This window comes from Rhineura floridana, chromosome 18 (assembly GCF_030035675.1).
Source record: "Rhineura floridana isolate rRhiFlo1 chromosome 18, rRhiFlo1.hap2, whole genome shotgun sequence".
Taxonomy (NCBI): Eukaryota; Metazoa; Chordata; class Lepidosauria; order Squamata; family Rhineuridae; genus Rhineura; species Rhineura floridana.
The window spans coordinates 18,904,202-18,931,529 of record NC_084497.1 but is presented as its reverse complement, the minus strand read 5'-3'; the positions used below and the strand labels follow the sequence as shown (position 1 = coordinate 18,931,529).

At 45.1% G+C, this 27,328-nt stretch overlaps 2 protein-coding genes across 11 annotated transcripts in view; both read right to left on the bottom strand.

Moving 5' to 3' along the window:
• Nucleotides 1–16,559, bottom strand: part of FHAD1 (forkhead associated phosphopeptide binding domain 1) — a 63,922-nt gene extending 47,363 nt beyond the window's left edge. For 4 of the 7 annotated variants that reach the window (XM_061601675.1, XM_061601680.1, XM_061601681.1 and 1 more), the window contains exons 1-6: nucleotides 16,012–16,194; nucleotides 10,719–10,822; nucleotides 8,865–9,071; nucleotides 4,068–4,341; nucleotides 3,081–3,145; nucleotides 1,223–1,453 (exon numbers count right to left, since the gene is read on the bottom strand). In XM_061601675.1, the coding sequence (XP_061457659.1) occupies nucleotides 1,223–1,453; nucleotides 3,081–3,145; nucleotides 4,068–4,341; nucleotides 8,865–9,071; nucleotides 10,719–10,814 (873 nt within the window). In that variant the 5' untranslated portion in view covers nucleotides 10,815–10,822; nucleotides 16,012–16,194. Of the gene's footprint in view, nucleotides 1–1,222; nucleotides 1,454–3,080; nucleotides 3,146–4,067; nucleotides 4,342–8,864; nucleotides 9,072–10,718; nucleotides 10,823–13,763; nucleotides 13,821–16,011; nucleotides 16,195–16,532 lie in introns of those variants that run through there. The other 3 variants (XM_061601678.1, XM_061601676.1, XM_061601677.1) reach the window with 3 other exon arrangements.
• A 4,408-nt stretch (nucleotides 16,560–20,967) lies between these two features.
• Nucleotides 20,968–27,328, bottom strand: part of TMEM51 (transmembrane protein 51) — a 28,869-nt gene continuing 22,508 nt past the window's right edge. For 2 of the 4 annotated variants that reach the window (XM_061600976.1, XM_061600978.1), the window contains exons 2-3: nucleotides 24,241–24,717; nucleotides 20,968–22,474 (exon numbers count right to left, since the gene is read on the bottom strand). In XM_061600976.1, the coding sequence (XP_061456960.1) occupies nucleotides 22,057–22,474; nucleotides 24,241–24,584 (762 nt within the window). In that variant the 5' untranslated portion in view covers nucleotides 24,585–24,717 and the 3' untranslated portion in view covers nucleotides 20,968–22,056. Of the gene's footprint in view, nucleotides 22,475–24,240; nucleotides 24,718–25,195; nucleotides 25,304–25,345; nucleotides 25,460–27,328 lie in introns of those variants that run through there. The other 2 variants (XM_061600980.1, XM_061600979.1) reach the window with 2 other exon arrangements.

Below are 27,328 nucleotides of genomic sequence, written 5' to 3'. Positions count from 1 at the left end.
CCCCTTCCAACTCTACTATTCTATGATCTAGACAGATCTCTACAGCTGTGCAATTTACATTAATTTACGCTTATTCCTGTCTCACAGGCACCTTCCTTGGATCCCGCAATAATCTGTGAGCCACCACCTTCAGCCCCCAGGAGAGGACTATCTACAAATGTAATAAATGCAACTCAGGACAATGGTGAGACTGGCTCTGTCTGCTTTCATACTTCAGGTTCAAATTGCTTTGAACCTCTCTTGCAGTATTTACATGCAAGTTGTTAATACAGAAGAGATGGCACAAGCTGCAAGTTCGTATACTGGCCCATGTACGTATCACGTTCCTGTTAGAGAGACAGACAGAATAAGCGCTTTTAAGCTTCACGTGTAAAAAAGCCCCCAAAGCCAAAAGCAGACGCACTGCCTCCTCCGCCCACATGCTCCAGTCCCCTTGACTTCTGATTCACAGCAGCCCATCGTTCACTGTTACATCCAAACTGGGCAAACCATGGCTTGTCACACATCAGGAAGTCAGAGAAAACTATAGGAAAAAAGATATGGAGGAACGAGAAGGTCCATTCTGTCCCATCTTGTTGAATCCTATTCCACCCACTGCATGCATACATCAGATAAAATAAACACTCCTCAATGCATTTGGCAGTAAAATAAGCACTTTGCATGCATCTTTTATGCAAAACACCTATTTTTGTGCATACTTTTTGCATTGAAAAATCCGGAAAAGGGTACACTCTGACTGGGAGTTGGGTTCCAATCTGCAAGCAAGTGGTCTGGGTCGGTCTGCAGCAAAACGTGGTCCTCCAGGGATCCCTCCAGGGGTCCCTCCAGGGGTCCTCCAGGGGGGGCTCTCCTGAGGAGTTTCAATAACAATAGTATCTCCCTGACTCATTCGATAGTTAATGGGCGCTTGATAGATATATTGTTTTAAATTTTTTAATTGTGTTTTAAATTGTTTTTTAAAAGATGTATTTTAAATTGTATTTGTTTTTAGTTATTGTAAACCGCCCAGAGAGCTTCGGCTATGGGGCGGTATACAAGTATAATAAATAAATAAATAAATAAATAAATAAATAAAGGTATTCCTCCCCCATTCCTAACTGTAGCTCACAGCAGAGCACATGTTTTGCATGCACAGGGTCCCACTGAGGAAGGGAAGAACCCTCATCTGAACGCTGGTGCTATGCAGCTTTCTATGTTTCTAAGCCACAGGAAAGCCCCCTACCTCCTCTTTCAAGGCTTTGATCTCTTCTGTCTTTGCGCCAACGTCTTGGTCAAGAACCACCAGTTTCTGATGAAACTCAGAATCCTTCCTGGTAAGAGCTGCCATCATCTTCTCTGTCATCGCTGCAATCTCGTTTTGAAGATTCGCTATCACCGTGTCTTTGTGATTGCACTCGCTTTCAAAGCCAGAGAGGCGACTGATTTCATTCCCCAGTTTCAAAATTACCTCGTCCTGTGTAGAGGATAGAGCTGCTTGGGACCATAATACAGCGTTTATTTGTGACAGGCTTCTGTCTTTTTTCTCCTCAACAAATTGATTGCTGGATTTCTTATGAAATCCCAAATCTCTTTATTCTAATTATAAATCTTATATACATTTCACCAGATGAAGCAGGTATTTGAATGAGATTTTTTTTTAAGTTACCCTAAACCAGAGGTGGCGAATCTGTGGCTTTCTAGAGGTTGTTGGACTACAATTCCCATCATCCCTGCCCATAGGTCTATTTTTACTCTATTGTAGGATTTTTTTTAACAAAATAATGTTTTATTCCAATGCTGTCTCTGTCTGGAAATGGTGTTACTTGGTAGTCTTATTACTGTTGCCAATGCACTGCTGATGTTGAACACCAATATGATCTGGGTTTAACCTCCAACTACACCTCAACTGACAGAGCACTCCAGCCTAATAAACCTGCAAACTACCTTTTTGTACTCTCGGTTCAAAAACATTGCAGAGCTTTCACAATGGCACGTTTTAATGTCTTCCCTTCAGCAGTTATGCAGGGAAGATATTGAAAAACCCCTTACCATGACCGCAAGTGCCCTTGTGACTCTGGAGAGGTGGAAACGGGGGTCCATGTTCTCCTGTGCTGTTCAGTCTATCGTGATTTACGTAGAACTCTGACTGAACCGCTCCTACTGAAAGCCCCAGGACGGTCAGAGGCATTCTATGTTTCTTCACTCCTTTCTGACCAAAATACATTTATTACTTTCAGTGTTGCCAAATTTTGTGCTGCACCAAGTAAAACTTGCCAGGAACTGACCCTAGAGCCATCTTGTAACCTTTCTTTCTTTCTTTCTTTCTTTCTTTCTTTCTTTCTTTCTTTCTTTCTTTTGGAACTTCATAATCTTATGTCTTAATCTTATCTTATAATATCATGTTTTAACAATTTTATCTCGTATTTTCTTACCCCATTTTATTCTTCTGTGTATTAGGATAATCTCCTCTTATGAGAGTTTTATGTCTCTATTTTATGCTGGTCGATGACCGTAAATAAAGATTTGAATTTATTACTGCTGCCTGTGTTTTATTTTGCTTAGTTGCACGTTACACAAAGAGGCCTCCAAGTGACTTACAGCATAGTTATTATTATGTTTTATTACATTTATATCCCGCCCTTCCTCCCAGTAGCAGCCCAGGGAGCCAAACAAAACCACCAAAACCACTCTAAAGACACATTGACACAAAAACACACACAATTTTTAAAAAAATACATAAAACCACCCCTGTAACAGCTGCAGAAAGCTTTGGTAGTACACTAACAGGGAAACAACACACACTGTTCATCAAAAGCCTGGGGGGAAGAAGTTGCACTACGGTATTTAATATTGCTGTTTATTGGTTTCAAAGTGTAAGCAGCTTTGGACTTTTAATGGAAGGTGGGATACAAATGTTTAAAACCAGCCTTCTCCAACCCGATGCCCTCCAGATGTTGTTGGACTCCAACTCCCATCAGCCCCAGCCAACATGGCCACTGGTCAGGGATGATGGCATTTGGGCATCCAGGAACATCTGGAAAACGTCAGGCTGAGGAAGGCTGCTTTAAATAAACAATTCGAGACTGCTGCAGGCACCTCACCCTTTCCTTGAGAAGCGCATCCCCTTGAATAACGTTCGTCAAAGTACCAGCAGCAGTCCCGTCTCCTGGAAGAGAACAACACAGAAAAGGGTAACACCAAATAAGGAAACTAAGGTTGAGTGCGAAGGTACATTTTTATGTCTGTGCCTTGCCTGGGCACCTCTGGGCTTCAAGCACCTCCACACCCCACTGGCCGCTTCTGTCGCCTCATCAGACTAGAGCAATTTCTGAACAAAAGTGCCAGTGGGGGGCAGAGGGAGTACTGTATGTCATCATTACTCATTACTGTTACCTGTAGAAGTGCTTAAAATATGTAAACTAAAATACTGCAGCACTTGTAGCTGGCACCTTCCAGGCTTATATATTATGCTGTTTGGAAAGTGGTTTGCTTGCTACGTGTTTGGACCCCTCGTAAGATGCTGTAACTAAATTTTGCCACCAAGTGACGGCTCCTGAGATCAAGGAGCAGAGACATTCGTTCTTGTTTGGATACCATTGGACGCCATTTTGAATCAAGGTGGCAGCCTACGCCTTTCAAAACTGCCCTTGGAATTCCGGGTATGAGGCTGATAGTGTAAACTAAAGGCTAGCTTTGTCATTTACACACAACTACACCAATTTGAAAATACGGAGAACTTCAACCAGTGGTAGTAATCACTGTTGCATCGTGCCACCTCTCTCTCTTGCCCGTCACATCCCTTCTCAAAAGCCACCTATTCCGCAAACCTTTGGCTCACCCTCAAACAAAACAGAGCCGTTCACCTCTTGATACGTTTGGCTCTCCCTCTCTAACAAACGTTCTGCTTTTTTCTCCCTTCCCTTCCTTTGTTTCTTCTTGCACGGACGACATTTAGATTGTAAACTCGTTGCGGGAAGGGACCTGGGTTTTTGTTTACAATGCCACTTCTTCCGTGATAAATAACCACAATCTCCTAGAATCGCAGGACTGAACTTCCAACCAATGCAACACAAAGATTAGGGCAATACCTTGTATTGCTGCAGGAGGCCTGCTGAAAGCATCAGGAGAGAAGGAAGGCGAAGAGACTGCTCTACCCCAAGCATTTACAGGCCTTTTTCTGAGCGGTGGATGCGGCGAAGTCCCACTTGTTCCATAGGACCAGCTTTGGCTAATGGGAAGGGACTGTTGAGACTGAAGGAATGGCAACTGAGAAGCAGCTGCTGCTGGAGGGATTTTTTTCTCTGTGACTATCTGGAGCTGCCCTGGCCAGGCCACACGGCGACTCACTGGAGGACAGAACACCTGCAGAGGAAAAGTTTGCACAATGAGGGAAGCTTTGTCCACACTTTAATCTCCCCTCCCCTACAAATCCAGGATGCTATAAGCTTTTCAGGGCTCTGGCCACTGTGAAGCTATAATGGTGTGTGGTGTGTATATGAATTAGGGATGGAATCCTCTCCTTTTTTACGTTCTGTTTTTAAGTGTGGCCCCTTGCTGGTCATTAATGACCTGATATCTATATTTATATCTGTATCTATCTTGATATTATAATCGCTATTTATTCACAAGTCTCCACTGGTATGGATCTTTATTCTGAACTCTGTAATTATTGCCTGTCTATATTCCTTTTCAAGTGCACTGTAGAGCAGATTAAGGCAGATAATCAGGTCAGTGTCTTCCCCCCTGCTGCTTACAATCAATACCACATTCCCCCCTGCTGCTTTCTGCCTGTCAGTTACAATCAACACTTCACTGACATCAGTGAAAGGGAATACACATTTGAAGAGCTCACACAGAAAGTAGATTGATAAAAGTATCATTGACACTATGGATGATTTCAAAGTGAATTTAAAAAAAAAACGAATCAGAAAAAGAATGAATTAGAAATCAGGCACGGAGAGTTGCTACTTTAAAATTCTCTCTGCAAAGATAGAGAATATCGGAAATAATACTTAATCCGATGGCAAATCCAATTATTGCAGAAATAGAGCCCATCACTAGTATGAATGGACAACTAGTCAGGTTCACCTCTTCAAGGCTTTTTAAGTTGTGAAGGGAGCAGCTTAACTATGTTACTAAAAGGTAAAATTAGGGTCTAAGGATTTGTGCACAGAACCCCTGACCCCTATTCCACAAACACACAGACACCCTCCCCCCCATCAAACTCTCCTATCCACCATATGGAGCTAAATACAAACCCCATCCCATACTGTATTGCTCAGGTTTGGAGCTAGAAGAATGGCTTCTTAACTGCCTAGCGCTAAACCTCAGCAGTCACACACTATAGAGCAATTGTGGTTCAGGTCTAGACCTCTGAGGTTCATGCCTAGGTGAGCCAGAATTCTTCTTCTAGTTCCAAAGCTCAGTAGTCACACATTACGATGCTACTGTCTATGCAATCCCATTTGTCATGAATACATTCAACACTGCATCAGAAGAAGCCATTAACCATTTAGTTTTGGAGGGAGCGTGGAGGGACAAAGGGGCTGTTAGAACAGTGATTCCAGAACAGCGGTTCCCAAACTCTTGTCATGCTAGAAACCAGATTCTGGCTTGTCATGATGTCCAAACTCGAGCTTGTTTCTCTCCAAGTCTGATGCCCTGATAACTGTGTTTTGCGTGGGGCTTTGGCAAAGGGTTGTTACATGTTTCATTGTTCCAACTGATAATTTGGCAGAATGAAGGAGACACGTGGCTTCACGGCTCCTGAGGAAGGAGATACGTAATAAATCATCCACGCAGCACCAGAGCTTGTGTCTCCTTCGGTTTCAACCTCTCTCCAAACAAACCATGGATTGCATACAACTAAGTCCTACCCAGAGCATACCCGCTGAAATTAATGAACCTAAGTTAGTCATTTTAAAAACTTCAATAGGTCTACTCTGAGTAGGACTACATTGAATACCACCCCACCGCTGGTAACCCAAGTTTGTTCTTGGCTTACCGCTCGTGGGTTTTTTGGGGGGAAATAAACCATGATACTGGGTTCAAACATCAGGACAAACCATATTCTGGCTTTGTTTCCTAGCAACACAGCAGCAGTCAGAGCTGGGAAGGAGCAGAGCGCAAAATGTTTCGGCAGCCTGCATCAGCCGCTTATTCACACTGCCACTACCTACGCTGCTGGAAGCCAGAGAAATGAATGGTTCTAAGCATTCTATCCAAGCTGCGCCAACTGTCCCTTTGAAGGTTGCTGATTTTCAGCAGCAAAGGCACAGAAAACCTCCCCAGAAAAATCTGGGGGGAAAACAGGTTTTTATCGATTTTGTCTCCCAATTTTTTGGAAAAACAAATAAAAAAGGCTTTAGGGAAAAAACTCCCCCCCCCCAAAATTTTTCTGTTTTTTCCTAGGCCTCTGTTTTTTCCTAGGTCTTCACACCTCTACTTTTCAGGTCCTAGGACCAGAGCTTGGAAAAGTTACTTTTTTGAACTACAACTCCCATCAGCCCAATCCAGTGGCCATGCTGGCTAGGGCTGATGGGAGTTGTAATTTTAAAAAAGTAACTTTTCCAAGTTCTGCCTAGGACACTACACTGCAGTGCATTTGCAAGACTTACTCCACAGCCATACCACAGAATGCCACTTTAGTGGCACAGCCACATCAAGGCAGTGCCTCAATTGAACACGGTCTTGTCCTTCATTGTTAGATGAATTTCAGTTGGTGCAGCTCAAGGAAGTGGACAAGGTGCTTGGAATGGTGCGGGTGACCACGTCTGCTCTGGACCCTTGCCCATCTTGGCTGGTGAAGGCCGGCAGGGCTGTGACCACCGGCTGGGCCAAAGAGATGATAAACGCCTCCTTGAGAGAGGGAGTAGTCCCTGGCAGTCTCAAGGAGGCAGTAGTAAGACCACTTTTAAAGAAACCTTCTTTGGACCCAGATGTTTTGAACAACTATAGACCGGTGGCGAATGTCCCTTTTTTGGGCAAGGTCTTGGAGCCGGTGGTCGCCGGCCAGCTCCAGGCGTTTTTGGATGAAACCGATTATCTGGATCCGTTTCAATCCGGTTTTAGGTCTGGTTTTGGCACTGAAACAGCCTTGGTCGCCCTGTATGATGACCTTTGTCGGGAGAGGGACAGGGGGAGTGAGACTCTGTTGATTCTCCTTGATCTCTCAGCGGCGTTTGATACCATCGACCATGGTATCCTTCTGGGGAGGCTCGCGGAGTTGGGAGTTGGGGGCACTGCTTGGCAGTGGCTCTGCTCCTACTTGGCGGATCATCGCCAGAAGGTAGTGCTTGGGGAACATTGCTCGACACCCTGGACTCTCCATTGTGGAGTCCCTCAGGGGTCGGTTCTGTCCCCCATGCTTTTCAACATCTACATGCAGCCTCTGGGTGCGGTCATCAGGAGTTTTGGAGTACGTTGCCATCAGTATGCTGATGACACGCAGCTCTACTTCTCCTTTTCACCTTTTTCAGGTGAGGCTGTTGATGTGCTGAACCGTTGCTTGACCGCAATAATGGACTGGATGAGAGCTAATAAACTGAAACTCAATCCAGACAAGACCGAGACACTGTTGGTGAGCCCTTTACCTGCCCAGATAGTGGATGTTCATCCTGTTCTAGATGGGGTTACACTCCCCTTGAAGGAACAGGTTCGCAGTTTGGAGGTCCTTTTTGACCCTTCCTTGTCGCTTGAGGCTCAAGTGGCCTCGGTGGCACGGAATGCGTTTTACCATCTTCGCCTAGTAGCCCAACTACGCCCCTATCTGGACAGTGACGATCTCGCCTCAGTTGTTCACGCTCTGGTAACTTCTAGATTGGACTACTGTAATGCGCTCTACGTAGGGCTGCCCTTGAAGACTGTTCGGAAACTCCAGCTAGTGCAAAATGCGGCAGCCAGGTTGTTGACGAGGACCTATCGGTCTGCGCATATAACACCTGTCCTGGCCCGCTTGCACTGGCTACCCATCTGTTTCCGAGCTAGATTCAAGGTGCTGGTTTTGACCTATAAAGCCTTATACGGTGTGGGACCGCAATACCTTGTGGAACGCCTCTCCCGCTATGAACCTACCCGTTCACTTCGTTCAGTATCTAAGGCCCTCCTCCGGGTACCAACTCATCAGGAAGCCCGGAGGAATGTTGTTAGATCTAGGGCCTTTTCTGTGGTGGCCCCCGAACTCTGGAACAGCTTACCTGAGGAGATACGCCTGGTGCCTATGGTACTTTCTTTTAGGCGCCAGGTTAAGACCTGGCTATACTCCCAGGCATTTTAATGTTTTTACGTTTAATTTTTTGTTAGTTAACTTGCTGCTATGTGTTATTGATTTTATTATATTATTGTATTTTAATCCAATTTTGTACACCGCCCAGAGAGCTACTAGCTATAGGCGGTCTAGAAATGAAACGAAATAATAAATAATAATAATAGTAATAATTGTCAGGCCGGCAATGTGTTTACTGCTTCACCAATTGACCTATTAATTAAATTTTATTCCATCAGGCTCTGGATAATATACATAGCCCCGCCCCTCCTTTTTAGCATCAAACAACCCTGCAAGGTAGGCCAACAGTGACCAGGCCAAGGTGAGCCAGTGGAGAGATTTGAACCTGCCTCTCTTTGTGTCTCGGAGAGAGAGGTCAACAGTTTACACACTGCATCAGCTAGGCTTCAGGTTTATAGTTGGAACGATTAACAGCTTCAAGCATTTTTTACTTCAGATTCATTGCACTAAGAGCAACATGACGATCACTGTGGTACAACTCAGGTTATGGCATTATGTATAGATTTAATACGGAAGCGGTGGGAGCAAATAGCAGCAAAGAAAGGGGCCTAACAAAAGCATTAAGCAGTGACCTTGTCAAATGGATGCCGTCGCCCTTTACCTGAGGTGCATTTTCTAGCACAAGCTCAAAGATTGTCCCATTGGAGCCAAACCGCAAAATGTCTCCAGGGCTCACTTTCACTGCTGCGTTCTGGATGTGGCAATCATTAACGAACGTTCCGTGGGTCGAGTTGAAATCCCGAAGAATGAAGCTGTTTTCTGAATCGCTGATTTCGATGGCTGCATGGTGATCTTCAATTCCTAGAGACTGAAAGTTACACTTCAGAACTCAGGAGCATAAAAACTTCCTGGAGATGCAGGTTTACAAGTCCCATTCAAAGCAGACCTATTGAAATTAATCAACCTAAGTTAGTCGTGTCTATTAACTTTAATGGGTCTACCCTGAGCAGGACTAGCACTGGATACGGCCTGCAGGCTGGAATGGAGATTTTATCAGACTTTTTTTTTTATCATGTTGCCATTTGCTGTTTCTGGTTAATACTGCATCTTGTTCTGTTTCAACTTTATGGAGCGCTCAGGAAAACATCAGAAGCTTTTCTTGTTATACTTCAAAGATCCCAAATGTTTTAAATCCTTCCCAACAGTCTGCTTTTTTTTTAGTAAATCAGTTCAACCAGCAATTATCTTTAAAAATGAAAAATATTTTTTGCTCTTCATAAAGAGAAGAGGGAGGGAGGGAAGGAGGAGATGGCAACACCAGGTTCCTGCTCCAGCTGGGTTGTACTATCTATAACACCAGCTGCCCTGTCAGAAAGATCCTGATCAGTTTTGGTTCCGAGTCTGTCTTACTGCGATTTTATTGTATATTGAGTTTTACTTGTAAGCCGCCTTAGGATTTGTAAGTAAAATAAAATACTCCAACTACCAAGTAACATTATACACAGATTTTGAAAACTACCTTCAAAGAAGCAACCCTTTCCGCACTGATGATGAGTTTGCCCTGGGCAACGCATGCGTTTCTGATGCATATGGCAGAATACGGTTGAGCATTGCGGGAGGAGAGATGGGTACATTGCTCAGTGCCTTCTAGTAGATCACAATGGTTTTAAAGCTGGAAAAGGTTTGGGATTGGCTTTAACTTAAGGACTGCCCTCACACATATGATCCTGTCCAACTACAGAGGCCCCACAGTTTGGGAACTCCCTTCCTACAAAACATCCAGTCTCTCTTCGCTTAACAACGTTTTCTATGTCGCTGATACCCAAGACAGGGTGCTTCCTTGCAATTCTGGGTTCTTGTGTTTTTTTAATCACTCAAATGTCTCTCAGCTGGTTCACTGACAGTTGCACGTTGCCTTGCGAGAGTTATTCCCTACAAGGCAGACTGCAACATTTTACATAAATAAATAAAATGTTCCAACTCCTAATTGTTTAATAACAGGAAAAGTAGAAAGCCCACCCACACGCACACACACACTGCAAGAATCCCTGATCTGTAATAAATAAGATGAAATATACTCTTCTAGCTTTGCTAATCCCCCCCTCCCATTTTGCATCTGGTTGCAGTTGGTTGACCTTGGGGGTCGGATCTAGTAAAAAAAGGAACAAGAAATTTAGACGTGCCACAAGCCAGAAATCTGCACACTCCGTATCTGAGAACGCAGCTTGAAAACCAACAATTTAGTGTAAAGGTGGGAAATCTGTGGGCCTGCCAGATGTTGCTGGACTCCAACTCCCATCAGCCCCAGCCACAATGGCCAATAGTCAAGAATGATGATGGGCATTGTAGTCCAACAACTTTTGGAGGGGCACAGGTTCCCTATACCTGCTCTAACCACTACACTTCAGGGGCAATTCAGTGCAAGCTAAGAAATAACAACTGTAATAGAGTGTGATAAGACTTTTAACAGCAAGGATTATAGGCAGAACACTCATTTGTTAATGTTAAAAATCACCTTCAGAATAATGTCCGAGTCTTCATGCCTTCCTACAGTGGTGATCTTTGGCCTCAATGCCAAAATGCCATCGGGACTCTTCAGAAAAGCTCTCATTGTATCACCTGTAAAACATTTGCAAGTTTATCTGAGAGAGCACAGCCATTATTATCAATTTATATTGGATGTTTATCTGTTGTGAACCGCCCAGAGAGCTTCGGCTATGGGGCGGGATATAAATTTAATTAATAATAATGAATAATTTTCTTTTTGTGGTTACACTGATAAAACATCTTACACAAGTGGTTTCTGCTCTGCATTTAAGCCACTCCCAGTCCTGAAAGGATGGTGACATCTACACCATCATTGGAAGTGAAAGAATCAGAAGATTTTGATGCACTCGCTATCATGGATCTTTGCGCATTTATGGGTTTATTTGTATCAGAGTTGGGGAACCTCCAGCCTCCGGGCCAATCATAGCCTCCCAAGTGGTCTAATTTTGCCCTCCAAACAATGCCCACCAGATAACATCACTAGTGACGTCAGCTGATGGCCTGGCAGTACAAGATCATGCAGCCAAGCAGTAGGATTTAATCCCTACTCACCACCTGAGCAGAGATTAAAGCCCTGTCTGGGAGCTCTCTCGCACATCCGAATTCAGGGCCCATCCATACGGCTGTATAATCTGCAGCATTATAGCTTTGTGTCCTCATTAATTCACTGTTGTCCATATGAAGTTGCAAGCTAGTACGGATTTTCGTGTTCACATATCATTAGAAATACCAAGGAAAAACAAATATGCTTTCCTAAACCGATAATCAATTATATGAACGTCCATGTGCTCGCGTTCCTCCATCGTATGCTAATCCTCTCATCTCCTTCCCACCCAATAGCACATCCACAAACCTGTGCATGCGTGGGAATTTTAAAAAAAGATATACATTTCTGAGCTCGTCCAAAACAGAGCACGAAACGTAAACAACCGTTATGGACCAATCACTGCAAAGAGGTGGATTCAGGAGAGTAGCCTATGCCCACACGTATGGATGCTTGATAACTGGGTTTTCACAATAATCCGACCACAAATGGGACATGTATGGATCTCGACACCATCAAGCGAATATGGAAAACATCCCCCCCTCCCCATCGTGAAGAGACAGCGATCCAACCAAGCACTGGTTGAAGCTGGAGTGATCTTTAAAGGGGCAGGGGAGACTACTTTAAAGAGCACTGCAAAACAGCCTGTTTCTTCACCGTTGCATGACAGAGTAGGCCCTGCTACAGCTGATGTTTGGAAGCAGGAATTGGCTGGCAGGGACTGCTCCATTGTGCAGTGATGAAGAAAAAAAACAGGTCTTCTTATTTTGGAAATCCCGCTGCATGCTGATTCTTTTCACAGGCTGATGGGATCAGGCGGGACGGGCTTTCCAAACCTGCCCCATGCCTCCCTTTTAAGCTATGATTGCGGAGCTAAAAAGGAGGGGCACAGGGCTGTCATGGGACCCAAGGAGAATCAATGGCAAGACTGGGAAGATGAAGAGTGGGTTGCAAATGTTGGGGAAATCCTGGGAAGACATTTCCAGAATCCTCTGACAGCTCCCCCTCTAGCGAGTTTAATGCTGCCAGTCACCCCTCCATCTCTGATAACTGAGGAATCCTCTCTGGCATGCAGCCCAGATCTAGCCGATGAGCAAATGGAGCCAGGCCAGAGTGTTAAGACAAGTTCAGAGGGAGAGTTGGCAACCGCTTCAGGGTCACATCGGCTGGAGAAAAGACATTACACTTAGACAGATTTCTTTCTGTTCCCAGAAGAAGCTCCCGTCTTGCAGCACAAGCTAGAAAGTGCCAGGGTAATTTGTGATCACTTGACTGTAAATAAAGATTTTGATTTGAAGTGCCAGGGTAATTAGTGCAAGTAGAGGGCCCGCCCACCTCTCTTATACTTTGAGAGGCTGGATGTGATAAGGTTTTTGCGCCAATGTCTGCTGTTGCCTCCACAAGCCTGGAGTGTCCCTGAGACATGCCTAGTTTGTTCCTGTTCTGTATCCAGAATCATTCCTAGAGTGTGTGATGCTACGTTCCTGTGCTGACTTCTGGAATAAAACTTCTTGTGAAACCCAGTCTTTGAGTCCTGAGTCCGCTTCTCTGGTTGGGAGCCAGGACAGGGGCAGGCTTTGTAAGCACAGGGATTTTGATAGGTGGGTGGGGCAGTCAATCATGTGACTTACTGAGGTTTTCCCCACCCACCTGTGAAGCTTGGCCTGCAGGGAACCCGGAGTGAAAAAGGTTCCCCACCCCTTTATGCAGTCAAGATTCTACACCTATCAACCAGGGCTGTGGAGTTGGTACGTCAAACCTTCGACTCCAACTCCTCTATTTTTCTACTGTCCGACTCCTTCATAAATGGCAAATGTATATTAATTTATTAATATTAATAAATTAATATTAATATAAAAATATTATTTTTTGTTTTGAAGCCAGAGTCGGAACATTTCTACCAACTCCGACTCCACCCAAAATTGCTTCCGACTCCACAGCCCTGCTATTAACCCAGGATTCACATCCTGAAATTAACAACTGTCAACATCGGTAAGAAAGTCCCAGGTGTTTCATTCCACCTTCTGTGCAATTTTGGATCATTTGCAGGTAATTATGTCTCTCTAGGGAACTTCAGACTTTCCACCCACCACCATTTTAAAAAACCCCAAACATCCTATTGTTTACATGAGCACGGAATAATAAATCCTTCTATTCTGTCACATTCCAGCATGGCCAAGCGCCAAGCTAGACAAAAGAACGTAAGAAGAGCCTGCTGGATCAGGCCAATAGTCCATCCAGTCCAGCATCCTGTTCTCACAGGGGCCAACCAGATATCCATGAGAAGTCCACGAAGCAGGACCTGAGTGCAAGAGCACTCTCCCTTCCTGTGGTTTCCAGCAACAGGTATTCAGAGACATACTGCCTCTGACAGTGGAGGTGGCCAATTATTATTATTATTAGTAGTAATTAGATTTATATCCCTCCCTTCCTCCCAATAGGAGTGCAGGAGTCCAGGGCAGCACTTACAGCCTTATCCTCCACGAATTTGTCTAAAACCTCTTTTAAATACGTCCAGGCTGCTGTCCATCACTACATCCTGTGGAAGTGAATTCTGTAGTTTAATGATAAGAACAGCATGCAGGGCAATTGCATGCATCTCCAGCCAATGCTTGCCATGTTCACAAATAAAGAGTAGAGGTGGCTGGGTATGTGTCTGCTTGTTATACAAAAAATGAGTGCTTTGGGGAGGGAGGCAAAACCAGCCTCCCTTCCTTGCCTTACTTTGCTGTATTCTGTAGATTTAAGCCATTTTCTCTCTGCCCTGTTCGCTTACGAGTATTGGGGCCTGGCAGGGACAAAACTGCTTATGCTTTAGCAGCAGAGTGCAGTGGGAATAAACGGGTTAGTTTTGCTCTCCCTCCCTATGTGCTGCTCTTTATGTAACAGATAGACCCCCTCTCCTCCTGCTTTACATGTGAATGGGGGCAAGAACATATTTAAAATACACACAATTGTCAAGCACGTTGGGTTTGGCCTTAAGAAAAAGGACCCCAAAATGAAGCTACAAAGAGAGGAGCTCAAAGGCTGAGGATCATCAGGGCCAGGGAAAACCATAACAGCATAAGAGTTGGGTGTGACATCAAAGGTCATCTAGTCCAGCCCCCCTGCCAATGTATCTCTGTGGAACAGGGTGGGGAATCTGAACATTAGCCGCACTGGCTGAGGCTACCGGGAGCTGGAGTTCAACCACACAAGCAAACAGCTGTCATTCACACATTTGGGAAAAAGTGAAATGCTAAGGACACAGCTGTGGTTGGAGGCACAGCCTGACCATAGGTCATCCTTTGTGCCCCCCAGATGTTTTGGACTGCAGTTCCTATCAGGCTGGGGCTGATGGGAACTCTAGTCCAAAACATCTGTAGGGCATCATTTGGAAAAGGTGAGTGACCCAGTAGTCTGGCTGTGATTGGCAAGTAAGTGCATCTGGGCATAGAGACACACTGTGCCTTCCTCATCCTGCTCTTCTGGTGCCTGCATGTTTTCAATATAAAATTCCTTCCTGCACACATGATCATCTAGTTATAAGGACAAGCATTTTGCTAGGTTTAGCATAAAAGGGAGGCGACACCTGTATGGGATCTTTCAACTCCATGCCCAGTTTCCTCCTCATACATTTTAAATAAAGCTGAGGTTTATGTTTGCTTTCGGAAAACATTTTTGACATGTCATCAGTGGGATACAGGTAATAAAATACTATTAATGAAAGTGGGGACGCTTTAAAAATGATTTTCTTCCCTTGGAAACATATGGACTGAGAAAACAGTATATTAATAAAATCTGTAAAAACTGAAGGTCCGTAAAAACAGAAGGTACCTGTTCTTCCTTGGCAAATCAAGAAAAACCTCACCGACTTTTAATGATTTTAGTTCGGGACCTCGAACATGAGGTTTATAGGAAGGCAGCATATGAGGTGGTGCCAATGATAGTCAGACTAGACCAGTGATTCTCAAACGGTGCGCCCACGCACACTGGTGCGCCCTAAGAGGTGGCTAGGTGTGCCTCAAATATTATGAAAGCATATTTTAAAAATGCGAAGAAACCCATTTGTATAGGGTAAGTAATAGTTTTCTATAGTTTATTTTTATTCATAGTTTAAAATATATTAATATATTTTTAATTTTGCACACGAAGTGCGCCAGAAAATTTTTATATGTTTTACAGTGCGCTGCGAACCAAAGAAGTTTGAGAACCACTGGACTAGACTGACAGAAATTAATAAACAGGACTGACTTAGGTCCATTAATTTCAACAGGTCTCCTCTGAGTAGCACTTGGTTGCATATGACCCATCATATTTACATTTTAAGAGAATGAATGAAAACCCCTGGTATCAAGCAGGCAGGAATACAAGGCAAAATCAACAAAACCAGCAAGATAAAAAAATACGCACTTGCTCTTGCCGACTCCCTGGCTCCCAATTTATGCACCTGCACACACACACCCCACCACCAGCAGGTTAATTTCTAGTGGGGTGTGTGTGTGGAAGAGACACCATGGCTCTAATCTGTCTGGAGCAAACACAAACGCCACAAAAAATCTGAACGCTCTTTTCTCCCAAAGTCCTGGGAGAGGGGAGGACTCTCTGCAGTTGCACGCCTTTAGTGAAGACTATAACGCACTCTGCACACGATCAGGAGTGGGGGGCTCTCACTTTTTACACACACACACACACACGTCGGTATAGGAACCTGTCTGCCTGTGGGGGGAGGACTCACCCTTTGATTCCCTGGCATTCAAAGGGGTTGCTGACCAACCATAGCCCTCCAACAGCGACACCACCCCCGTCTCGCAACTACGGCCCCAGACAAACCTCCCCCTCAGTGCAGTCGGGCAGAGCCGGCGGCTTCAGGCTTTGTGCGTGAGCGCGCGTGCAGCCTCCGGACTCGTCTCCATGGCAACCCAGGTAGGCCGGGCCTCCACCTGGAGGTAGGGCGGGAGGAGGAGCAAAGCCAGGCCTTCGGTCTCCATGGCAACCGGACAGGCCCAGCTTTAGGCCGCGGCCTCCATGTGCTCCGTTGTCCATGGCAACCGAGCGGGCTGTGCTAGGCCGGAGCCTCCACCTGGCGCGGGGACCCTTCTTCGCTCGTTCGCGGAGCTGCCTTCGCTCTGACAAACGGCATGGCAATAAAGAAAGTTGGAGACCCCCGCAACAACTCTCACAGCACAGGTCGCTCGCTCACACACATGCTCCTGCACGCATTATACATTAGTGAAGCCTTTTATCGGCTCACTGTACCTTGTACATTCCCTGGCACGCGTTACATGTTTCCCACCTTTTCTTAAAGGAGCTCGAAAGGTACCGACGTGGGTCTTCCCGATAGATTTTGCCCTCCCAACAACCTTGTGAGGTAGGCTGAGAGGCATAAGTGAGTATGAACCTGGCTCTTTCCAGTTCTAGCCCAACACTCTTTAACCACTACCCCATGCTGGCCACTATATACTAAAGTGATCCTAACAGATTTATTTATTTATTATATTTATATACTGCCCCATAGGCAAAGCTCTCTGGGCGGTTCACAACTAATTCAGGAGAAAAGTATCCACACCATACATTTAAAACGGGCTTAAAGCACATGACTTCTCCAAAGAATCCTGGGAACTTTAGGTTAGCCCTCACAGAGGCACAATTTCAGCACCCTGCACAAACCAGAGTTCCCCGGATTCTGTAAAAAGGTAAAGGTGTCCCTGCACTTGTAGTGCCAGTCGTTTCCGACTCTTAGGGTGACGTCTTGCAACGTTTACTAGGCAGACCGTATATATGGGGTAGGATTGCCAGTTCCTTCCCCAGCCTTTCTTTACCCCCCAGCGTATGCCGGGTACTCATTTTACCGACCACGGATGGATGGAAGGCTGAGTGGACCTCGACCCTTTTTACCGGAGATTCAATTTCCTCCTTCCGTTGGAATCGAACTCCGGCCGTGAGCACAGCTTCGGCTGCGTTACCACCACTTACCACTCTGCGCCACGGAGAATTCTGTAGGGGGAGTCATATGCTTTAAATGTGTTAAATGTGCTTTCAATGTATGGTGTGGTGAACACAATGAAGCAGGTTGCGTGTACGATTCAACTTCAAAATACATTCAGCGAGGTTCACGGATCGCTTGGTAGAGCACCAACTTTGCAGGTGGAAAGTCCTCAGCATCCATCGGGTAGGACAGGACCTTGTCTGAAAACCTTGAGATCTGCTGGCAGTCAATGTAAAACATCCAGTCTAGATATATCAGGTGTCTATTAGGTATATACTGATAGACATCTGATATATTTTAAGACCCACCCTAATCTGACTGTAAATTGTTTTAATTGATTTGAAATATATTTTTGTTTTTCTGTGACAGGCCCTGGGACATTGTGGTGAAAGAAAGGTAAGAATTATCATAATCATCAACTAACAAATAATAATTAATAAGACACTACTGAGCTACAAGGCCCAACGACCTGACCAACTATAAGACTGGTTCCTATGTTCTTATCGGATATGTTGGGCCATAGCTCAATACTACAGCACATGCTTTGATTGCTGAAGATCATAGAATCATAGAATAGTAGAGTTGGAAGGGGCCTATAAGGCCATCAAGTCCAACCCCCTGCTCATGCAGGAAGATCCGAGGTTCAGTCCCCAGCAACTCCAAGTAGAGCTGAGAATGAGCCATCTGAAACCCTGGTGAAGAAGATACTGAGGTAGATAGACTGAAAATCTGATTTGGCTCATGGTCGCTTCCTGTTATCCCGCTATTTCCCCGTAACCCACAGTGCCATGTTTTTAACTAGTTTTCATAAAAAAGGTGCAGCACCTGATCTCCCCCCAGCGTTACATGTATGCTGGAAGAGCTGTATTCGTGGACCCTGCAATTGCATCTCCTGCACCCATTAGTTATGCATGCATTTATCAGATTCTTAAGTCTCTTCTTAATTATTGGAGCTCTCCACGTGTCTCACAACATTCATAACATGCAGCAACAGATGCATTCAAAGCCACATCAAAAGAAAAGCTGCCTAGCTGGAACTGGTATCTGATGTCTCTGCTTACCTCCAGCAAGGCAGGTAGGGCTTGACCTTGGCCTGAAGTCCGGAGCCCTGTAGCCCAGCCCAGCACCCTTTCTTATATTTTTTTAAAATGTCTAGCCAGGACAGCTGGCAAGGAACACACATAGTTACAGAAGCTCATTTTATATTTACTTTAAAATTGTATGCTCCTCTTCTATAACAAAATGGTGCTGATTCCCAAGTGCGTTTATTATCGGGGTAGGAGCAGTGCCGAACTCCCTTAACCTCAAGAGTATTTCTTTTTTTAAATCGGGGCTGGCAATCGGTTTTTTTGTTTTTGCTTTTTTTAGCCAGAGGGCCGCATTCTCTCATGGGCAAAAAGCATGAGGGCCAAAGGCGAGATTGGGTAGGGCAATGAATGAGACTCTTTACCTTTGTACAGTAGGCTGTATTCCAGCCACACAGAAGTCGATTCCACACACACACCACTGTAATTCTAGGCAAGCAAGAAGTATTGTCGCAGTTCAACTGCACATTCCAACTATGCAAAATGAGCATAATTGAAGAGGGCACCAATCAGGGCTGGTGAAAAGTGTGGCCTAGTGAGGGGAGGGGCTTAGGGAAGAAAACAGAGGGCCGGATAGAGGGCCACATTTTGCCACCCTCACTCTAAGGCAGTGGTTCTCAAACTTTTTTTGGGTCACGGCGCACTGTAAAACAAAACTTTTCTGGCGCACTTCGTGTACAAACTTAAAAATATATTAATATATTTTAAACTATGAATAAAAATAACTTAAAAAGTTTACAAATGGGTTTCTTCTCATTTTTAAAATATACTTTCATAATATTCGCGGCACACCTAGTCACCTCTTGTGGCGCACCAGTGTGCCGCGGCGCACCGTTTGAGAATCACTGCTCTAAGGTGTTTGGCGTTAGATGGCCCCATGGAAAGGAAGGGGGTTAAAAGTCAAAAAGTTCCTTGCTCTACAGTTTAAAAAGATACATTAGGGAAACATAATTGTCCTGTTGCAGGGATGGGGAACCTGTGGCTTTCCAGCTGTTGCTGAACTACAGCTCCCATCATCCCCAACCACTGGCCATGCTGGCAGGAGTCCAGCGACTTCTGGAGGGACACAGGTTCCCCACCCGTCCTACAGTATGTGATCGGAATGCAGAATATACCTCTTCAGATGCAGGGTTTGAAACAGCAAACTGCTCTGTCTGGTGCCTTAGAACTCGTGTGTGGATGCATGCGTGTGAGGCACAGGAAACCACCTCTGTGCTCACCTTCTCAGCGGCTTAAGTACATAGAATTATAGAGTTGGAAGGGGCTTATAAAGCCATTGAGTCCAACCTCCTGCTGAATGCAGGAATCCAAATTAAAGCACCCACAACAGGTGGCTGTCCATCTGCCTTTTGAAGGCCTCCAGTGTTGGAGAGCCCACCACCTGCCTAGGTCGTTGGCTCCATTGTCATACTGCACTAACAGGAAGTTTTTTCCTGATGTTCAGCTGAAATCTGGCTTCCCATAACTTGAGCCCATTATTCCGTGTCCTACACTCTGGGATGATTGAGAAGAGATCTGCAACCTTTCAAGTACTTGAAGAGTGCTATCGTATCTCCCCTCAGTCTTCTCTTCTCCAGGCTAAACATGCCCAGTTCTTTCAGTCTCTCCTCATAGGGCTTTGTTTCCAGTCCTCTGATCATCCTCATTGCCTTCCTCTGAACCTGTTGAGATGTTGACGGGCAGAGCCTTGAAAAAAATGATAATTCTGGCCAAATCACATCAATGAAAGGGGGACAATAAAGGGCTCCATCCAATTACGTTTTACTCACAGTAGACCCATCGAAGTTACTGGACCTAAGTTAGCCATGACCATTAATTTTGATGGATCTGGAATGGCATGCTTTATGTAGGTGAACAAAACAGGAATGAGGAACCTGGGGACCTGCAGCCATTGTAGAACTACAACTTTTTTTAAAAAACATTGCAAATTTCAGATTGGAAAAATGAGAAGGTGAGAGATCCAAAACCGACAGACCTTTCCATCCCTACTTCTGAGTAAATGTATTGAGGACTGTAACGTCCATCTCATAATTCTGCTCAGATTTAGTAAGAAGGCTACTTCACACAGCACAGTTACACTATGGAGTTCTCTCTCATAGTAGGTAGCGATGACCAACAACTTTGATGACTTTAAAAGATTGGACAAATCCATGGAGGGCAAGGCAGTTAAGAGCTACTAGCCATGATGCCTCCATGGACAGAAGTAGCATGCTTCTGAATACCAGTCGCCAGAAACTGCAGGAGAGCAGGGCCACTCTTGTGCTGAGGACCGGCTTGCGGGCTTCCCATCTGGTTGGCCTGTGATACAGGATGCTGAGTCATTGGCCTGATCCAGCTGGCTCATCTGATGTACTTATCTTAACTCCCATCATCCATGTCCTGTGGCTGTCCTGGCTGGGGCTGATGGGAGTTGGAGTCCCGCTACATGGGAAAGGCCAGAATCCCCATCGTTGGAACCGGAAGCAGCAGGCTTCATAATCTGAAACTAGTAGCTGCTTAAGACCTGCTTGCCAGCAGCGATTAGAACTTCGCCAGTCTTTACAACGAGATTTCTCTCTTGTTCTGGAAGAAGGGACTATTTTTTGTTCAGACTTGCAAACACTCTTTGGTTACTCCAGTTTAGACAACACACACATCCCACACATTTTTTTTAATAAAAAGAAAGGCTCCCCCCCAACATCTTAACTCTGACTTGTTACGTATTCTTGAAAATATTTTCATATTCACAGTACAGTAGCTGCAAAATTAAAGAGGGCTGTGTTAGAAAAAACGACCATCATCTTCACTTGGAAATCCAAAAAAACCCCAACCCCAAACTTTTTTGGGGGGACTTTCACATCAGAGATTGCTCCTTTAGCACCAAAGAATGATGTTTACTTAAGCCCATATCTATGGGATAATCTTTTCTCTGCCGCTGTAATGTTTTAGTTCTCTGTGATGGCTACCCCAGGCATCCTACATGCCACTTAAAAGCCACATTTGGTGAAAAGAGAGCCGTCGATATCCCAGCTAACAGATCCGGAGTGCTAGTTTAGAAAAGATTGTCAAAAGAGGCATACAAAATGTGTCATAATTTAGAAATATATATAGACACACACGATTCCTATTGCTAAGATTCAGTCAAACACATCCTAGCGTAGCAGTAGGAACCCTCTAGCCCTCCTTTGGGCCATGCGACTTTTAAAGCCCACCTTTATGTCACATTTTGTGATGCCAGGTGCCTGAGAGGCGGGCAGCCCCGCCAACCCATCAAAGCTGACCCACAGGGGCTGGGGCTTGGGAGGATCTGGCCCAACTGCCCTAGTGTTTATTTGCATTTCGTTATGTAAGTTGTGATGGGATTCATTTAGGCTTTGTTTTCACTGAGGAACAAGCCTGTCGTCTGATTCCACTTCAGAAGGCACATATGCTGAGAGTAGTGACAGAGAGAGAAAATCCTACATATAAAAAACCCCTTAGCATATCAAAGAGAAGTTTAGGCTAGGATCTTCTCCCTGGCTAGCTAGGATTACACACAGTGATTTAATTTTTTTACATTGAGAAGCCTCCAATGTTAAGAGCCAAGTTCTAGTCTGATTGGCTCTGATCCACCTCATTTAAACATGAAACAAGTCACCAAAAGAGGCGGATGGTTTGCTCCACAAACTTGACATCACCCCAGAAATCAAGTATTTAATCATGTTTTTGACCAGCAGTCTATACAGTTGCCTCAAGTCTCTTCCCGGCTCTCTGTATGCTTATTGGGAATATCATCATATTGTGGCGGAGGAGTCAGAGGCTCTATTGTTATCCGCCCTGAGTTACTTCCATCGGGAAGATTTATTTGGAGGTTTTTTAGATGGAGCTTTTCGGACTTGATCCTCCGGACTTTCAAGGGCTTGAATCTTTTGCTCAGGCGGGAACTGTGCCTGCTTGGCCGGCGTCCTATGTCGGGTCTCGCTTCAGCAGCAGCGACAGGCCTGGTTGGTGTGGTTTCATCAATTCCAGTGAGAGATTCATACGAGGGAAGAGACATGCTGATCCTTGCATTTCTGTCTGCGTCTGTCGGCCCCGGATACTCCGCGTTCATGACCTCTTCGTAACTGGGAACGTAGTAGCGAGAGAAGGACTCATCCTCCTCTTCTTGACTGTGGAGGGAGAATTAGAAGCCATTACTGCCTTGTTTATGAGCACCTCATTCAGTTTACAAATATCCACTGAGCAAGTCACAGCTAGAGATCCGACTGGCTCGTGTTTTATTTTGTTGGCCTATGATCTGGAAGACCAAGTTTCAAATCCCCACTGAGCCATGAAGCTCACTGGGTGACCTTAGGCCAGTTGAATACCTAACCTACCTCACAGGGTTGCTGTGGGGATAAAATGGAGAGGTGGAGAAACACATATACCCCTTTGTGCTCCCTGGAAGAAAAGCAGAATATAAATGGAATAATAAATAAAATAAGTAAAGCTTAAAAACTACGCGTTAATCACGAGTTGTCCCACAGACTATCAATCAAACCATGGGTGGTTTCTCCAGAGTTTGGTTTGTTTTCCAGCTGTTTTTGCCTCGTGCCTTTGTAGTTCCACAAGCACTGTGGGGTAGCCAAACAAATTATGATTAAAGAAGGGTGTTGGGTTCGCACATAATGCCAAACTATAGTTAAAACAAACCAAGGTTTGTAAGCCAACAACAAATCATGGCTTCAAATCATGGTTTGTAGGTGGCAAAGACACCATAGTAAAGCTGCCTGGGCAGGGTTCACACATAAAACTAAGCCATGGTTACTAACCCAATGTTAAATCATGATTTAATGTTATGTGAATCAATGAAACATTTTTAAAAAACATGCTAATGCATGTTGCAACATAAATGCAGTTCACTTTCCATTCTGCAGGTTGGAAGGGGCTGTGGTTGGGAGGGAGTGGCTTGTGCCAGCCCTGCAGGGCAGTGCATACTGTACACTGCTGATCAGGCTTCAGGTGGTTTACAACACCCCTGCAGTGATGCCTAGCGTATTAGAGCTCAACTGCAGTTTGGAACTGGGCTGAGAGAGTACAACAGCCCTGCAACATTATCCATTGTTTTTATGCCACAACACAGCAGGTTGGGCTAAGACAGTACTACACAATAACCCTGCCGTGTAGTTCAATGTTACATTCTATTGTTGGAGGGTGGTACTTAGAGACAGTAGCTTACAGCAACTCTTTTCCCAGTGTTCTGTGTACAGGCCAGAGCGAGAAGAAGAAAAACAAATCCTTTCAAATGTGCATGTTTTTACATGGGGTCCCCCCCAAAAAACCCATCATATTAAACCTTACATTGGCAAACTGCACAATAAGAATCACAGATCTGGTGTTTGCCAACACCACAGAAACATTGATCTGATGCACATATCATCATGGATCATTATTTTTACATAGGAGGATGACCCAGATGTGACCTATGAAGGTGGCTTTGAGGACAGGTGCCTGAGAAACACGTTGCACCAAAGCAGTGCTGGAAAGCGCTGCATCTGTGTTTTACAGTTCAGTCAACAGAGGCAGATGGGATCTGTGATTTGAAGTGGCTGGGAGGGGGAACCTGTGATAAAAATATGCAGTTTCAAGATGATTGGTTTTACTGGATCTGATGTTGTGTATATGCCTCCTTCCTCTCTCCTGCGCTCTGATTCCTTGCACTCTCTCACTACCATAGCACCCCACCTTATCCCCCCTCAAGATAACTCCAACTCTGTTTTTCCTCTGGACTATAACTCCCCAAAGCCCTGACTACTGGGCATTCTGGGTGGGGCTGATAGGAGTACAATCCAACAACTGGACGGACTCAGAGGTTTCCCTTCCCTGACATTCATAATTTGGTCCGGTCACACCTAGTCCGTTTTCCCCATGACATTCATGGGGACGATCTTCGCACCTCTCTTCCTGCTGCTGCTGCTGACCCGACGCTTGCTGCCGTATCCTAGAGATGTCCTCATTCTCCCTCTGTCTCCTTCGATCCCGGACACTCAGACAAACAGAAAAAAGCAGGAGCAAGACGCCTGCCCCAACCAACACATAAGCCACCGAAAATGTCTTGCTTTTATACATTTGTTCTCCATCCGGCTCTGTGTTGCTGTTGTTTCCAGCGTAGTGGGGCCTTACACTTTGGCCAAATCCTGGGACCAAGTTCCAGACGGCCATAATGATCCCGAGAACGAGCATTCCCAGCCCGATCGCCGTCAAGGCATAGTGTGACCCGTTTGACCTGGAGCGGGCCATCCTGTTGGAACGGCAGGCCCCCTCAACCTAGGCACAGAGGCGGTTTAGAACATGGCTTCCATAAGTCAAGGGTCAAAGGCCTGGGATGGCTCCAGTTTGGGCTCCTTCCAAACACCCGAACGTAAGATGAGATCTGGAGAAAGAAAGAAAGAAAGAAAGAAAGATGAAAATAACATTATTTACAATGAGAAATGCAAGCAAATGCCCCCCCCCCGAGCAGGATGCCTGTGGGGCCACCTCTTCCCATATCCTCCCATCCAGTTCTTAGTCAGAATGAGAGGCCTTTCTTTGTGTCCCATCTAAAGCGGAAGCACAGTTGAGTGAGATGAGACAGAGAGAAAGGGGGATTTCTCAGCAGCTGCTTCCCAGGCTATGGAGGGCCTTTCCCCATGAAGTGTAGCTCCCTGTTTTCCATCAGTTACTGAAGACAGTTTTACTGAAGCAGGCTTTTGCTATATGTTGCAGGCTGCATGTGCGTGATGTTTTGATTGTAAACTGCTGGCTCAGTCTCCTCGGTTGATAGTTTTATATGGCTGTTTTTACAAAACTGTATTTTTCAAAGGGTAGCCGGTGTTGCTGGAGTACAGCTCTGGTTGGAGGAATTTGCTCACTTCTGCTTCTCTTCATTTCTCCTTTGCCCAGTCATCCAGTTCAGTTTGTCCTATTTCCTGGTCCGTTTAAGATTTTTTTTTAAGTCCGCACCAAGATTCATGTTTGTGTAGCTTTTCTCTTAATACCCACATTCTTGCATACAATTTTACCTAACAAGCACATTTTTGCAAGCAAATCTCTTCAGCAGAATACTTTCTTGCATATAGTCTTCACTAATATATGCATTTTTGTGTGTTCACGTTTTACTCAGACATTTCTGTATGAATTTTCTGGCTGTAGAACTGCATCACGAAATCCGGTGCACTGTAAAAAGTAGAAGCATAGTTGCGTTTTTGTTCACAGGCTGGTCTGAGAAGTGCAAATGAGGCCAAATGAATTTCTCTCCCATTCCTTCCTACAACTCTCATCATTCCTGACGCTGGCTGGGGCTGATGGGAGTTGGAGTCCAACATGTGGAGGGTACTTACATTGGCAACCTGTTTGGAACCTTCCAAAGCTACCTGCATGGTGCTTTGCTCCGGCAAAACAGGACAAAAGTGCTTTCATTTCAATAAGTAAATAAAGGGATTGTGCCAGAGGCTTTAGGGAAAAGGTGAGTTTTGGGGAGGGATCGGAAGAAAGTTAGAGAGGAAAGTGAGTTGAGAGATAACAGCAGCAGCTGCCACCTGCAGAAGTTACCACCAGCTTGCCACTTCCTCAGAGGAAACTAATTGCACACCCACTAATTAGCAAGCTAAGGTAAATACACTTCAGTTAAACACCCAGCAGTAGTTACTCCTCCTGGAATAGCCATCAACCCACTGCTTGAATAAGAGGGAAGACAGGAGTAAAAACAGGAGTACAGTAATATCTCAGTTAGCAAAGTAGATGCGTTCTTGAGCATTACTTCTTTAACAGAAACTTTGGTGCCAGAGGTAGGAATGACATGGAAAGAATAGGGATGGGTTCCCACACCACAAAAAAGAAAAGCAGTTCAACATATTTCAGCAAACTTTTTTCTCAAAACTAACAACAGGCATGTCTGAAATGAAACAACCAGGCCAGGTTAGCCTTACATACAGACCACGTGAAGGCTCCTTCCAAAATGCATCCAGGGATGCCTGCCTTGCCTTTTTTCTTTTATCATGTAGCATCTTGCTACAGCAATCTAACTGTACACTCGAGCAAGCAGGCAAGGGGCAGCCGCCGCCACCACCACCCTGTGCTTGATCTCTCTCTCTTTCTCTCTGCTATCCTCCCCTGCACTCGAGCAGACGTGTCTACAGTAAATGGTGCTTCCAGGGCACCCAAAGCATTGTTTACTGTGGAGGTGCCTGTGGAGCACCATTCCAGCCATATATGAGAGAGCTGCCTACAGCAGCCACAATCCACTAGACAAGGAGCCACATTCTGACTATGTCAGAGTGTGCGCCTCCCCACCCCAAAAATTACTTTGTTACTCTTGGAGGATTTGTTAACTGTGGTATTATTCTAACTATGTCTTCAGGGCTCTACAGGGAGAACCAATGCAAAAGTATGAAATCCTTTCACTCATTCATGCCACATTTGTGTGAATTGCTTCTCCGTTGAAGAAGCTTCCAGGACACGCGTTATCTCGTTTTTCGACTCTGGTTCACCACTTTTCTCCATCAGTTTGCAATTTTTGTTTTTAAGACCTTACAAAAATTCAGCCTCTCTGTATACATTTTTTCCTGATATACATATGTCCCTATGCAATTAGCCCCCCCAGGCCTCCCCAATTAGCCTGCAAGTCTGTTTGAGCACCTGACGTCATACATAATGCCAGGCGTGGGGCATGTAAAAACCTGGCTCAGTGAAAAGGTGCTGAACAGCGGCACCTGCAAAGCCCTGTGTAAAGGGCTGCACAAAATAGCACTTGGGAAAGGGCTGCTGAAGCCCCCTCGAAGGTCACCTAACGCCGTTGTGATACCGAGTGATGGCCAGGTGGGTGACACCACACACCTGCTAGACTTAGCCCGCAAGCGTTGAGGGAGATAGCGATGTGGCACAGCGGCCAAAACAGTGGAAATCCTTCGCCACGGAGGTGCCTCTGGTACCCTCATTATTCAGCTTCCCCTGCCTTTTGACAGTTAAGGAATTTTCCTGGACTCAACTCTTCTTTTTCTTTGTGT